General features: G+C 35.5%; 1 protein-coding gene across 1 annotated transcript; it reads right to left on the reverse strand.

The window, feature by feature from the left end:
• Window positions 1–7,408: 7,408 nt before the first annotated feature.
• LOC123672226 (toll-like receptor 7) lies at window positions 7,409–15,383 on the reverse strand. Its single transcript, XM_045606240.1, has 4 exons — window positions 14,567–15,383; window positions 9,054–9,830; window positions 7,776–7,798; window positions 7,409–7,663 (listed from the first exon to the last, which is right to left on the reverse strand). The coding sequence occupies exons 1-4, from the start codon at window positions 15,381–15,383 to the stop codon at window positions 7,409–7,411; spliced, it is 1,872 nt and encodes a 623-aa protein (XP_045462196.1).
• Window positions 15,384–15,789: the final 406 nt, after the last annotated feature.

Here is a 15,789-nt window from a genome sequence, read left to right on the forward strand (position 1 = left end):
AAAGGACTTTCTCCACATGTTGCACACTATACTTTTCCTACAACTGCACAAATTTCAATAATTCAAGTAATGGACTTGATTCCAATCAAAATGGCCTTCGTTGACAGTAGGAATGTGCTAATTTATTGCGCTTCCATAGAAACGAGTCAAAAGCCCAATTTCATTGGTCTACCAAGCGAGGTGTGGGCAAAGTGCCGTGAAAAATAATATTTTTATCACAATATGAGCAATACATAGTTTTGAAATTGAGTAAGCTATGAAGAATACGCTACTTTTCATAGCAGTTGTAGAAAAATATTATTTCTCACGGCACTTTGCCCACACTTCGCTTGGTAGACCAATGAAATTGGGCTTTTGACTCGTTTCTATGGAAACGCAATAAATTAGCACATTCCTACTGTCAACGAAGGCCATTTTGATTTGAATCAAGTCCATTACTTGAATTATTGAAATTTGTGCAGTTGTAGGAAAATTATAGTGTGCAACATGTGGAGAAAGTCCTTTACTCGCTCTGTGTTTGCGGCACTCGCCTTTCAGGCTCGTGCCACAAACTTCCACACTCGCGAGTAAAGTTGGACACTCCCCACTTGTTGCAAAATATACTATTTTTGTGTTCTTGTATTTTACTATTTATTGTTATAGTCGTAGATGAAGTATAGTTTTCAACTTGCGGTAATAATCATAACTCACTTGATTAATTACAGCACAGGTCTGCGGCTCGTTTGTTTTTTGAGTTTTTTGAGGAAATTTTATTAGTTTTCCTTCCATTCTCTCAATTATTTCATTACTGTAAATGGGTTATTTCCTGAAAAGAAATGTGATCTGTGATACCAATTTCAAACATCATTAAGGTAAGTCTTATAAATCAGGAAAAAAAATTGGGTTAGTCATTTAAAAGTATAAACAGCATGACGTCAAAAGTAAAAATCAATAGTTAATTAAAAACTGAAATTGACCTTTCCGAGCGTTTTCCAGAAAAATATTCAAAAACGCAGTTATTAGTGTTGTTCCTCCCTTTATTCACTGCACTTTATAACTAATATCTTCAGAGAAATTTATGAGAAGAAAAGAACGTAAATTTTAGCTGTCAGAGTGACATAACCTAAGTTTTAGATTGCCCACCTAGTATTTGGATACTGTTGGAATTAAGATGTTCTAATATTTTCAGCTTTGAGCTATGTTATTATCTCTCAAACGAAATGCAACTAGTGTGCCTGGATGTATGTTTGATGGAACTTTTCTAACTCCACAAAAACAGGCTCTGTCAGAATCTCCAGGGGGGGAAATCGAACATGGCCGTCTGATGAAATTGCAGGTGCATGGACACATTAATTAGCAAGTCGTGTTTGGCCTCTGGGCTACCAATCAAGTCCCTAATGTAGCTTGGGTTCGCCAGTGGCCATTGCGATGATAAATACGTACTGAAATTAGGAACTTTTGCGTCATGTTGCAGAACTAAATTCAGATTAATGTGGCATGAGGTGGACTCGTACAAGTTTCTCTTATTTCGTACAAAAAGTTCGATGAATCTATAGAAGTTACAGAATACACCTCAAAATACTACGTAACAGCCCAATTGAAAAGTCCCTGGTCTACCATTGTAAAACACATTTTTTTGGCAAAATTCGATTTTATTATTCAACATAGTTGCCTTCGAGGGCGATACAGCGATTATAGCGATTTTACAACTTTTCGATACCATTTTTGTAGTACGTTTTGTCTTTCGCTTCAAAATAGGCCTCAGTTTGGCACTAAATTTCTTTCCATTCTTTTGAGGTCTAAGAACGGAAAAAAGTCGCTGGGGGCCAGATCTGGCGAATACGATCGATGCAGAAGCAATTCGAAGCCCAATTCATGCAATTTAGCCATTGTTTTTTTTTTGATTTATGACACGGCGCATTGTCTCGATGAAAAAGCACCTTTTTTTCTTCGAATGGAGTCGTTTTTTACGATTCCTTCCTTTAAACGATCCAATAACGCTATATAATAATCGCTGTTGATGGTCTGGCCCTTTTGGAGGTAATCAATGAATATTATACCTTGCGCATCCCAGAATACTGATGCCATAACCTTGACAGCTGACTATTGTGTTTTTCCTCGCTTTTGGTTCGGTTCATGGTGTGCAGTCCACTCAGCTTCAAACACTTCTCAGAATCATTAACACGTTGTTGCTTTTGATCGATTGTGAGCTCGCGCGGCACCCATTTTGCACACTGCTTTCTCATGTACAAATATTCGTAAATGATATGATGTACACGTTCCGATGATATCATCACAATGTCTGCTATCTCGATCAACTTCACTTTATGGTCATTCAAAATTATTTTGTGACCTTTTTTGATTTTTTCGTCGGTGACAGCCTCTTTTGGGCGTCCACTGCGTTCGCCGTCTTCGGTGCTCATTTCACCACGTTTAAACTTAGCATACCAATCAATGATGGTTGATTTTCCTGGTGCAGACACCGGAAACTCTTCATCAAGCCAAGATTTTGCTTCAACTGTATTTTTGCCTTCAAAAAGCAATATTTTAGCAGCACACGAAATTCTTTTTTTCGATCTTTTTTCAAATAACAAAAGTAGCTATACTCACAACGCAATATCTCACAAACTAATGGTCGGACTGCTGTCAAATTTTGACAAGTATCGTTTGATGGTTGGTACTTACTAAAAATTATATGGATTTAATACAAGCACCTCCATCTGTGCACCAGACCGGAGACTTTTGAATTGGCCTAATATACAGGGTGAGTCTTTGACTTGTACATATATTTCAACAGTACACTCTTCAGTTTTTTTCCCTCATCATTTTTCCTGATCCAGCCTAGATGAAAAGATTCAGTTATTTAAAATTTTCTTGATGAGCTATGCCACCCCTGAAAACCTACACACTGAAGTTTTTCCAAGTATAAGATAACCCAGCCTAAACAGTCTTCCTCCATTTAATTTGGACAATAAAGTAGCATTCTTACTGAAGAAATGAGTTACCGCAATATGCATAAATATTGAATCTTCTTTCTTCAATTTCTTTATAATTTCCGATAACAATAACAAATTCAGCTTGCAATACCGTATAAGCTCTGATATTCATCTTCAATTATTCATTATCGTTGGTCCAAACTCAAGGAATTGGCACTCAAAAATTGGGTGTGACAAAATGGCAAATGCGCCGGTATCGGTTTTTCCGACACACAGCAGGAGCTGTTTAAATTTCAAATTTTTTTGGTAAATCATACATAGTACAGCAAGGAGTAAATGATTGAATTTGAAGAAAAAGTTTGTGAAGGTTTTTTCATGTAAACAATATTTGTTATTTAAATATTGTAGTCGTTTTTTGCAAGTTTTTTAAATTTTACAACAAACCAGCTGTTCGAGGAGATCCAAAGTCGATGTTAAGTTGTTGTTAAAATGCCTAGAGCACGTATACGAATTTGAAAGAGGTCGAATTATTGTTCTACGGGAGGCGAGAACAGAAATCCAACTATTGCATTATGAGATGTTGTCAGGCGTGGTTTGATAATGTCCAAAAAAATCGAAGAAGAGTAGGCACCGGACGTCGAAGAGGCACAAATGAAGTTCAAGATCGACGTCTAAGACTTATGGCCATGGGATCAAGAGCAAACCTAAGTCCTTTGAGATAGATTCACGAGCAGAAATAAGTTTGTTTAGTTGAGTGTTCGTCTGTCCATGGAATGATTGTTAATTTGAATTACAATCCACGCACAAGTATAGTACTTTTGTGGGAGATTTATGTTTGTTCATTCATGAATTGAGGTTGAATTGATGTGAATTATTTTTTTGTATTTCGGAATGAATAAACATTATCGACTTTTGCCTATACGCGTAGGATTTTTCCTCGCCGTCGGCTTCTCACTCCTCGCTAAGAGGAACATTCACTCAATCCCAGATATTTAAAATATCAGAAGGGCTGAGCTCGGTCGTGTCCGGTCCTTGTGGTCCCCCTGGCTCTCGTCGAACTTCTGGTCCTCTTACACGCGATCCTTGGACCTGTCCTTCGCTTCCTAGGAATTTTCTCACCGTCCTTGCAGTACCTAAAAGAACAGCTTTTTGCATTATATTACATATATACTCACTAAGTCCTAGTTGCTTGATATTTCTCTTGAGATTTTTGGGTACTATTCCTGTTGTTGAGATGATAATTGGAATAGTTCTCGTTGATATCATTCCCCACTGGCGCTTTATCTGAAATTCGAGGTCCCTATATTTTGAAATTTTTTCGACCTCTTTTTGACGTATGTTGTTGTTATTAGGTATTGCTACGTCGATGAGTATTGCTGCCTTTTGTTGTTTATCAACTAGCAATATATCTGGCCTGTTGTGAGGGACTGTTTTATCAGTCAAAACTGTACGATCCCAGTACAGTTTATAGCGTTCGTTTTCCAGGATGGTTTCCGGTCGGTACTTGTAGTATGGCACTTTTTCAGAATTAATTAGTGTTAATTTAGTTGCCATTTCTTGGTGTAGTATCTTTCCTACTGCATCGTGTCTCTCTTTATATTCATTTCCTGCAAACATTTGACATCCTCCCGTGATATGTTGGATTGTCTCGTTCGTTGGACAACCATAACGGCATCGATCGTCAGTAATAGTTCGATCCTTTATGATATGTTTGCAGTAATTTTTTGTTGAGATCACTTGATCTTGGATGGCTAAAAGAAATCCTTCCGTTTCTGGATACATCGCACCTGATGTGAGCCAATAGTTCGACGCTTCAATGTCGACATGATCCTGGTTCACCTCGTTGAAATGTCGTCCATGTAGGGGCTTTTCTCTCCATCTTTGTAGTTTTTCTTGGATTGTCTGGTGGTTGTATGACAATTGCTCCTTGTGCAGTTGTAAAGGTGTTGATTCATCTGCTTCACACAGTACTTTGTAGATCTCTGACGTGCCTGATTTGTCTTTGAAGTATGTTCGTAGGCATTCAATTTGACCATGGGCAAGTTCCATGATGTCTAGCAGACCTCTGCCTCCTTTATTCCTCGGCAGTGTCGTCCTCTCAATGCTACTTTTCGGATGGTGCTTGTGTGCTTTCGTCATCAAGGTTCTCATTTTGCGTTGCAGGTTTTCCATATCTGTTTTGGTCCAAGGAATGATACCGAAAGAGTATGTAAGAATTGAACATGCATATGTATTGATAGCTCTCGTCATGTTCTTGCTGTTGAGGTTTGTTTTCAAAATTTTGTTGATTCTCCTAATGAACTCAGTTGTTAAGTCTTCCTTCATTCTTTGATGGTTTATTCGTCGGTTTTGTTTCATTCCTAGGTATTTATAAAGATCGTTCGATTTCATTGCTTCTATCTTCTGTCCATTGGAGAGAGCTATCGGTTCATCTTGGATTTTTCCACGCACTACGCTAATAGTACGACACTTGTCCAATCCGAATTTCATCCCCACGTCTTCCGAAAAATTTTCCACCAGTTTGACCATAATTTGCAAGTGGTTTTTGTTGCCTGTTATAAGTTTGAGGTCATCCATGTATAGCAAATGATTGAGTGCAATATTATTTCTGTTTCCTTTCACATTGAAACCTTTTTCAGTAGCATTCAGTTGTTTAGAAAGGGGGTTCAGCGCCAAGCAGAACCATAAGGGACTCAACGAATCTCCTTGGAAAATTCCCCTTTTTATTGGAATATCTTTAGTAGTTATGTTCGCTGTAGAGAGTTCGATATTCGTTCTCCAGTTGCACATTGCATACTTCAGAAAGTTTATTGTAATTGGATCGATCTTGTATATTTCCAAAATTTTTGTCAGCCACCCATGTGGAATAGAGTCGAAGGCCTTCTTATAGTCAAAATATGTCATAAAAAGATTTCTGTGTTTTTTGAAGGCTTGGTTGCATATGATGGAATCTATTATCAGCAGTTCCTTCGATCCTAGTGCATTCTTGGAACATCCTTTCTGCTGTGCTGTCATTATATTATTTGTCTCGCAATGTTTGTAGATACGAGATGCTATACATGATGTGATGATTTTATATATTGTTGGTAGACATTTATTATTATCATTATTATTAGAGCCTGATTGATCTTTGACTGATGGGTGGTTAGGAGACCAAGGCCATCCTGTAACTGTCCGATCGGTTTACCGCCGGATAAAGTCTTTTGGACTGTAGCATTATCGACCCCCGCATCTTGTCTTAACTCTGTCGGTTGAGCATCTCCGGCAACGATTAGAGTGGTGCAGACAACGTTAACATTGGAATTTGGAATGTCATCAGGTCGTCTTTTATGACGAATCTCGATTCTCCTTGGGTGCACCTGATGGCCGAAGGAGGGTTAGACGACGTCGGGGAGAAAGACGTGAACCTCAGTTTGATATTGAGCGTCATGTACACCGGACAGTAGGCGTTATGGTATGGGGTGCTATTGTAAACAGGGTTAGTCACTATAAATTACCCACCCCTTATCATCGTTATTATTGTCTACAGGAAAAAAAATTTTATTGTGAAAGTTGTGTGTTTTTGACGATACTTTGATGAGATGCTATAAAAAAACCCAGTGGCTTGCAGATTTCAGGGGATAAAAATTTTTTAATACTTTTTCAAATGGGACACCCTGTATATTATTGAATTTTTGGAATGGTCTTTTTTCCTGATTTCAAAAATATACTAAATGTTTTCCCTATCTTATACCCTTTTTGCAGTCTAAATATTATTAATAATAATTCGCTGGAATTGAAGATCAAAATTATACAATTAATCTGAAAGTACAATGCCATGAAAACATGGATATATACAGATCATTCATCACTTCTTTGGAACGATTTTCATAAAAGCATATAAAAAAGTAAGAATTTCCGTATATGACATCATATATCACCAAATTAGAGAATGGCTATGAAGCTATTTATATTACAAGTGCACAAGGCATTGATATTCTTCCAGGAGGTTGAAACTCCAAAACGAGTTCCTAGTTTTTGAACAAACAAGTATAAACATATAGTATATTTTTGAAATTAGGAAAAAAAGACCATTTCAAAAATTCAATAATATACCCCATTTGAAAAAGTATTAAAAAATTTCTATCCCCTGAAATCTGCAAGCCACTGGGTTTTTTATAGCATTTCATCAAAATATAGTCAAAAGCACACAACTTTCACATTCAACTTTTTTTTCTGTAGGCAATAATAACGATGATAAGGGGTGGGTAATTTATAGTGAATAACCCTGTACATGCAAGTAGGCCACGTTTAGTCTTTATTCGTGGTAACTTGACAGCGCTGCGTTACCTTCTGAAACAAAACGTCAAAGTAATGCCTAACCTCATGTTGTCAGAGTTAGTTTAAACGTTTTCGAAGCGATTCATGTAAATTTTTTGCCGTGGCCACCCAGATCCCCCGATCTTTCGCTCATAGAACATGTTTGGGACATCATGGGTAAAAGGCTTGGAAATTTACCCCAGCCTCCACCATTTCTCCCTAAATAAAGAATATAGATATATTATGATGTTTTCCTCTAAATCTTTGGCAAATCCGTTCATTCTGCCATCTTGTCCAGAGGGGAAAGATAAGAGTACAATCACGAGTACCCTACTAGACATGAACTCAGGAATTTCAAGACGATACGTACCCAAAAGACGGTTGGTCAGAGATGCTGGTGGTATTTGGCACCCAAAATGTTCGCTTTTCTTCCTATGGAATATAGAACACTAAAAAATCGTAGATCATTCAATAGGAAGGTAAAATTGTGGCTACTGAATGGAGATGCGAAGGTATTTAATGATTTGAGAATTCAGTGAGTGTTGGTGTGGATTTACTTACCTTATTATTCATATCCATCATGTCTAAACAGAGAGTTATTAAGTGCCCTCAAGAATAGTGACAAATATTTACTCATAATTAAGACATTTTTACCCCGAATTGGACAGAACTAAGAACCAGATTTTGACAGTTTCAACCCGATAATAGACTTTTAGATTTTATATGATTCCATTTGTGTTAATGTTCATACCAAACGAAATTTTTTTTTTGTATACTGTTGTCACGACGTTCAAGGAAGAGAATTTTTGAATTTTTTCTTTCAGAACTAACAGGCGAACCTCTAGTGAGCCTCTGTTCATCGTGTTTATTTGCAATATTTATTAGAATATTATATAAGGTTGTGTTGAAAGCAAATAAACTTTATTATTATTTATTATTATATCTTTTAGAACAAAATCATGCGGGAATATTTCATTTCCATCATGGTTATATTTCATTATTAAATGCTAGTTCGGAACTCTTCTGTCGCGGATTTATTTATTATCTGTGAGATTTGTGATACAGAGAACTGTTCTGTCAACCAAAATTCTTCAATTCAAAAATTACTAAACAATATTTTTAGAACTATTCCATTAATTTCTATTAAAATTCAGTAAATTAAAGAAAATAATGAATAAATCTCGTACAGAAGGCTCATTCTGTACTTGTTTGTTCAAAAACTAGGATTTCGTTTTGGAATTTCAACCTCGTGGAAGAATATCAATGCCTTCTGCACTTGTAATATAAATAGCTTTATAGCCATTCTATAATTTGGTGATATATAATGTCATATATGGAAAATCTTACTTTCCAAGCATGCATTTATTATTTTTATATGCTTTCATGAAAAACGTTCCAAAGAAGTGATGAATGATCTGTATATATCCATGTTTCCATGGCATTGTAGTTTCAGATTAATTGAATAATTTTGATCTTCTATTCCAGCGAATTATTATTAATAATATTGAGACTGTTCAATTTAGTGTATTGGATTTAGTTGATTAGGAATGATTATGTAAATCTGATGCATAAGAGTAAAAATTCAATATAATAATTCATGATGAGCACATTTTTAATATGACCTCCCAATAAATTAATGTCATTGAAACTTACAATACTTTAATTGATTATTGTGGAATTTAAAAGAAACATTACATATCAATGAATATTTTCATTCAATAATCTCACAAGTTTTATTGAAATTATCTACGATAACATGCTTACTCTTATGAATATAGTCTGTAATACGTTTATAACATGCACAAGTAAAAGGATTGGATGAGATATTCGTCCACACACCTTTGAAAACCGTTGACAAATCCTGCGGCAAACATTCTATTTTGTTATCGCTAATATCCAGTTGAAAAGTTTTTGTGTTCTTGAGTATTTTCTCTCCAAACTCAGTCAATTGATTTGAAGCAAAAAGTAAATGGTGCACGTAAGTAACTCCAAGAAAAGCATCATCAGATATTTTCCTTATCTTGTTATTGTTCATGTCTAGTCCGATAGGTGGTGCTTCAGTATCGAATTTGAATGCGTTATCTTGCAGTTCTTCTATCAAATTGTGTGGTAAAAATATAAATGCCATAATGTTTCCTGCAAACCAGTCGGGATCCCAGTATTTCAATCGATTGTGAGAGAGATTGATCAACTGTAAATACTTCATGTTGGAAAATGCATCTTTATGAATGAATTCTATGTAGTTTCTTCTGATATACAAAGAATGAATATGAGGATTATTTGTGAATACACCACTTTCAATTCTTGTTAAGTTATTGTCATCTAATCCTACGATACGATAGTCCAAACTTTCGAAGGCACCAGGTTCCAACACAGATATGCTGCAATTATCAATCCATATGTTGTCAATCGTTTGTAGATTCGGTAGGAATCCTTTTCGAATAATCGGGAAGTAATTATTGCTGAATTCGATTCTTGAATATTCTTCGGTTATATTTTCCGCCAAATCCTGCATGGAGTCGCTGGTGAAGCAAGTTTGATTGGCGTACTTTTTGAACAGACATACCGTAAACTCATCTTCATTGACAAATTCACTTTTCACTAGAAGATACAATGCTACAAGCACAGAAAGCAGTAAGAAACGGATCATTTTCTTCAATCACACTATTTCTACATGTGAATTTCTATCTTATGAGACCCTACTAGTTGTTGTTCAACAAACCAGTTACGAATTCTTCTGGATTTACGCTGTTATTCTTAGAATGTTTATAGTTATACAGTAGCGTAACACTGAAAATGTAAATGATCTTCGGAAAAGTTAGTGATATCAAATGAGAACCCATTTTTTAATTTGTCAGTCTAATTTTAGGAGTCTACATCATAAAAAATAGGGATAAGTGTATAATACATACTACTGTGTTCATTCATTTAGCAATTTATATTATATTGAAACTTGAACTTAAAGCAAAAATATTAATGTATATAACATACACCTGTAGTTTTTTAGGACGACTCTGAATATTGTATTGCCAACCGGCTTTTTCCTTGATTTGGGTTTATTACTTCGGAAAGATAATCCATCTATCTTCTCTGAAATCTTCACAGTTCACGCTTTGGAATGTGTAGAGTAGAATTAGAATCCAACAGAAGTATATTATAATTTTTTTGCCAAAGAATTGAGATCCTATCTCGAAAAGAAGATACATGAATTTTAACAACTTAATAAGTACTAAAGATTAAACATTTCGAGAATATTACCGACTTGGCATATGAAGCTTTTGAGCGGCCATTAATTCATACGCTCTGAGACCCCAGAACTTAGAGAAATTATATATCAAATGTAATTTATTATAATGTCTTCGCTGTCACTTGGTTATGTATTTTGTCAATGAAAGTTTTTGATTATACAATTCTCTTACAATTGAAATGGTTATGGTTTATACAGGGTGAGTTAATAGTGCCCGATCGATAATTTTTGTAAATTTTGGACTCAGGATAAGGGTAAGTTCAGATGGTCGCGCGTAAACGCGCGATCCACAAACCGCGCGACTTAAGATACAGAGGAGTCATATAACGGGTGTTTTTTTTCGAGGTATATAACTTTAAGTTGGCATTTCTGTTCAAGATGGCAACCGACTTAACAGCTGTCAAGTGATTTATTCTCAGTTTGGTTTGGCAATTCATCATGAATAGCCAAACGATCTTCAAGTGAGGCGTAGATTCGTCGAATGGGCCAAAATGAGATTGCCGTTCTTCTCGATTTTCATGAGCGAATTTTGTTTAGCAATGAAGCACACTTCTGGTTGAATGGCTACGTCAACAAACAAAACTGCCGCATTTAGAGTGAAGCTAATCCTCAAGTGTATGTCGAAACACCGTTACATCCATAAAAACTGATGTTTGGTGCGCTTTATGGGCTGGTGGAATCATTGGTCCGTACTTCTTCAAAAACGATGATGGCCAGAACGTTACAGTCAATGGTGATCGGTATAGAGCCATGATTACTAACTTTTTCATTCCTCAATTGAGCAACCATGATGTCCAGGATCTATGGTTCCAACAAGACGGCGCAACATGTCACACAGCTCGTGCTACAATCGATTTATTGAAAGACACGTTTCGTGACCGCCTAATTTCACGTTTTGGACCTGTGAATTGGCCACCAAGATCTTGTGATTTAACACCGGTAGACTACTTTCTGTGGGGCTATGTAAAGTCATTGATCTATGCGGATAAGCCATAAGCCCTTGACCATTTGGAAGACAACATTCGCCGTGTTATTGCCGATAGACGGCCACAAATGTTGGAAAAAGCCATCGAAAATTGGATGTCCAGATTGGACTACATCCGAGCCAGCCGTGGCGGTCATATGCCAGAAATCATATTTAAAATGTGATGCCACAAAATTATCTTGCGGATGAATAAAACTCATGTCAATCAAATAATCCATCGTTGTTTTATTGCAATTTCAAGTTCCATAGCTTTAAAAAAAACATCCTTTACAAATGTTCATATGGTCGCGCGACCTCGCGCGTATGACTCCTCTCTATTTTTATTCCAAAACCAAAATTTAACTCAGTCCGTTCTGTAGCCACGAGAAAATTCATGTAGTAATTTTTTCCCGATATTCTAACTGAATTTTCTTTGGTTCTTCTTAACATGGAACTCTGCATAAAACTTGAAATTGTAATTCAACATCTGAATGAATTGTATTCTATTCCATAAAAGAATTTTTAGATTTTGATGCACTTTTTATCCGTAGGCCAGTTGCCATTGTAGTTTTATTGTGACTTATTGTGTGATATGTTGAATCATAATATTTGTATCAATTTTTTTTAAATTTAACTTTGACGCACCTTGTAAGCTATTGAAGGTGAATTTGATTTATTTGTGATGTTTAAGAGCAAATAAATTCTATTCTATGCCACCCCTGTAAACCTGCACACTGAAGTTTTTCCAAGCATAAGATATTCCAGTAAAAACAATATTTTTCCATTTAAGTTGTGAAACGAAGTAGCATTCTCACTAAAAAAAATGAGCTACCTCAATAAGCATAAATATTGAATATTCTTTCTTCATCTTTTTGGATAATAATAGATAACAAATTCAGCTAGCAACCACCCTTATAAGCTCTGAATTTCATCTTCAATTATTCATTATCGTTGGCCCAAACTCAAAATTCGAAAATTACAGATAGTGACTAAATGAAAGAGCAACCTGCTCAGGGAATTGGCGCTGAAAAATTGGGTGTGACAAAATGGCAAATGCGCCGGTATCAGTTTTCCCGATTTTACATATACTAACTGACAAAGTAACTGCAACACCCAGAAGGAGCTGTTTAAATTTTATTGGTGAATCATACATAGTATAGCAAGGAGTAAATGCTTGAATTTGGAGAAAAAGTTCGTGAAAGTTTTTTCATGTAAACAATTTTTGTTATTTAAATATTGTAGTCGTTTTTTGCAAGTTTTTTAAATTTTACAACAAACCAGCTGTTCGATGTTTAGTTGTTGTTAAAATGCCTAAAGCACGTGTACGCGGAATTTATTACCAGCAAAGTGAATTTGAAAGAGGTGGGGGGAGGAGGGGTTGTCAACAACTCAATCTTTAGGTTAGGAGAACAAGGCCATCCTGTAACTGTCCGGAAGGTTTACTGCAGGATAAGGTCTTTTGGACTGCAGCAATATCGACCCCATCGTGTATTACCTCTGACCGGTTGAGCATCACCGGCAACGATAACAGAGGTGCAGAGAACGTCAACATTGGAATGTGGAATGGCATCAAGTCGTCTTTTCTGATTAATCTCGATTCTCCTTGGGTGCACATGATGGCCGAAGAAGGGTTAGACGATGTCGGGGAGAAATAAGTGAACCTCAGTTTGATGACGAGCGTCATGCAGACTGGACAGCAGGCGTTATGTTATTGTGTGTTATTGCACGTGCAAGTAGGTTACCTTTAGTCTTTATTCGAGGTAACATGACAGCGCTGCATACCTTCAAGAAATAATGGAGCCATATGTTCTCCCTTACCTTAATCGGCTCGCGAATCCAATATTGCAGCCAGATAATACCTGACCTCATGTTGCCAGAGTTAGTTCAAACTTTTTCGAAGCGACCCATGTGAATCCTTTGCCATGGCCGCCCAGATTTCCCGATCTTTATGTTTTTATTGAAAATTTCAATTTTGATTCAGATGACTCGACTAAGAAGTCTCATATCTATCATTGTATTTTATTAGAATCTCTGAAGTAATGTATGTATTCAATAACAAAATTTAATGGTTATTGAATGAATGGTGTAGTAATGGCTAAACTCACAGATATGTTAGGTAGACTCTAATAATCAATTTCTCGAGCTAAAAGATCAAGGTAACATTTGAATCAAATTTTATTCGAAAAATTTTCAATAATTCTGATAGTTAAAGAAAATGACGAAAGAAAAATTGAGTATTTATATGGATTTCATTTATTTTGAATGAAAATTTGGAAATTTCAATAAAACGTTCCCTTTCAGGTAAAAGTGTAAGAATAGCTTTAGCTAAACTGTCGCCTAATAAAGACGGTTATTATTCCTAAATAAATAGTTCATTACAGCACTGTTTTTAGTACTGTAATGAACTCATTACCATAATGAAATAGATAAAATAATGAATAACACTCGTACGGAAGTGTCATTCTTTACTTTTTCGTTCAAAAACTAGCAACTCATTTTGGAATTTTAACCTCGTGGAAGAATATCAAGGCCTTCTGCACTTGTAATATAAATAGCTATTCTATAATTTGGCGATAAATGATGTCCTATATGGAATACTTTACCTTCCAAGCATGTATTTATTATTTTTATATGCTTCCACATGTCGTCAAAAAATCGTAACAAAGAAGTGATAAATAACTTTGTACGTCAATGTTATTATGGCGTTATACTTTCAGGTTAACTGTCAAATTGTATTCAATTATCTTTGGGACGAATATTTTGATCTTCTATTCCAGCGAATTATTATTAACAATAATATTGAGACTGTTCCTTCAATTGTATTGGATTTGATTGATTAGGAAGGATTATGTTAATCTGTTGCATAATAGAAAAAAATTCAATATTATAATAATTCATGATGAGCACATATTCAATATGACTTCCTAATAAATAAATGTCATTGAAACTTCCAATACTTTAATTGATTATTGTGGAATTTAAAAGAAAAAATACATATCAATGAATATTTTCATTCAATAATAATCTCACAAGTTTTTTTGAAATTATCTACGGTAACATGCTTACTTTTATGAATGTAGTCTTTTATACGTTTAAAACATGCACAAGTGAAAGGATTGGATGAGATATTTGTCCACACACCTTTGAAAACAGTTGACAAATCCTGCGGCAAACATTCTATTTTGTTATCGCTAATATCCAGTTGAAAAGTTTTTGTATTCTTGAGTATTTTCTCTCCAAACTCAGTCAATTGATTTGAAGCAAATAGTAAATTGTGCACGTAAGTAACTCCAAGAAAAGCATCATCAGATATAGTCTTAATCTTGTTATTCCTCATGTCTATTCCGATAGGTGGTGCTTGTGCTTTAGCAGCGAATTTGAATGCGTTATCGGGCAGTTCTTCGATCAAATTGTGTGGGAAAAATATAAGTGCCATAGTGTTACCTGCAAACCAGTCGGGATCCCAGTATTTCAATCGATTGCGAGAAAGATTAATCAACTGTAAATACTTCATGTTGGAAAATGCATCTTTATGAATGAATTCTATGTAGTTTCTTCTGATATACAAAGAATTAATACGAGGATGATTTGTGAATACACCACTTTCAATTCTTGTTAAGTTATTATCATCCAATCCCACGACACGATAGTCCAAACCTTTGAAGGCGCCAGGTTCTAGCGCAGAAATGCTGCAATTATCAATCCATATGTTATCAATTGTTTGTAGATTCGGAAGGAATCCCTTTCGAATAATTGGGAAGTAATTATTGCTGAATTCGATTCTTGAATATTCTTCGGTTATATTTTCCGCCAAATCCTGCATGGAGTCGCTGGTGAAGCAAGTTTGATTGGCGTACTCTTTGAACAGACATACCGTAAACTCATTTTCATTGACAAATTCACTTTTCACGAGTAGATACAATGCTGCAAGCACAGAAAGGAGTAAATAACGGATCATTTTCTTCAATCACACTATTTCTACATGCCAATTTATGTCTTATAAGACCGCACTTGTTGTTGTTGAACAAACCAGTTATTCTGAATTGAGAGGTACGAATTCTCCGGGATTTACGCTGTTATTCTTAGAATGTTTATAATTATCAATACAGTAGCGTCACTGAAAATGTAAATGAACTTCTGAAAAAGTTACTGATATCGAAATATCTTAAACATTTCTTCTTAGTCCAACGGGATGACCTGATGAACTTTGTGTCATCATCATTGATATCAGTCGCTTTCGAGGTAGGTACGCCATTAACGGATTCTTGATTTGTTCACCAATGTTTCTCTGATGATAATTATCATCATTATTGTAAATAAAGTTATTATTATAGTTATCTTAAATTAGTAAACATACGTACACT

Source organism: Harmonia axyridis, chromosome 2, assembly GCF_914767665.1.
Source record: "Harmonia axyridis chromosome 2, icHarAxyr1.1, whole genome shotgun sequence".
Taxonomy (NCBI): domain Eukaryota; kingdom Metazoa; phylum Arthropoda; class Insecta; order Coleoptera; family Coccinellidae; genus Harmonia; species Harmonia axyridis.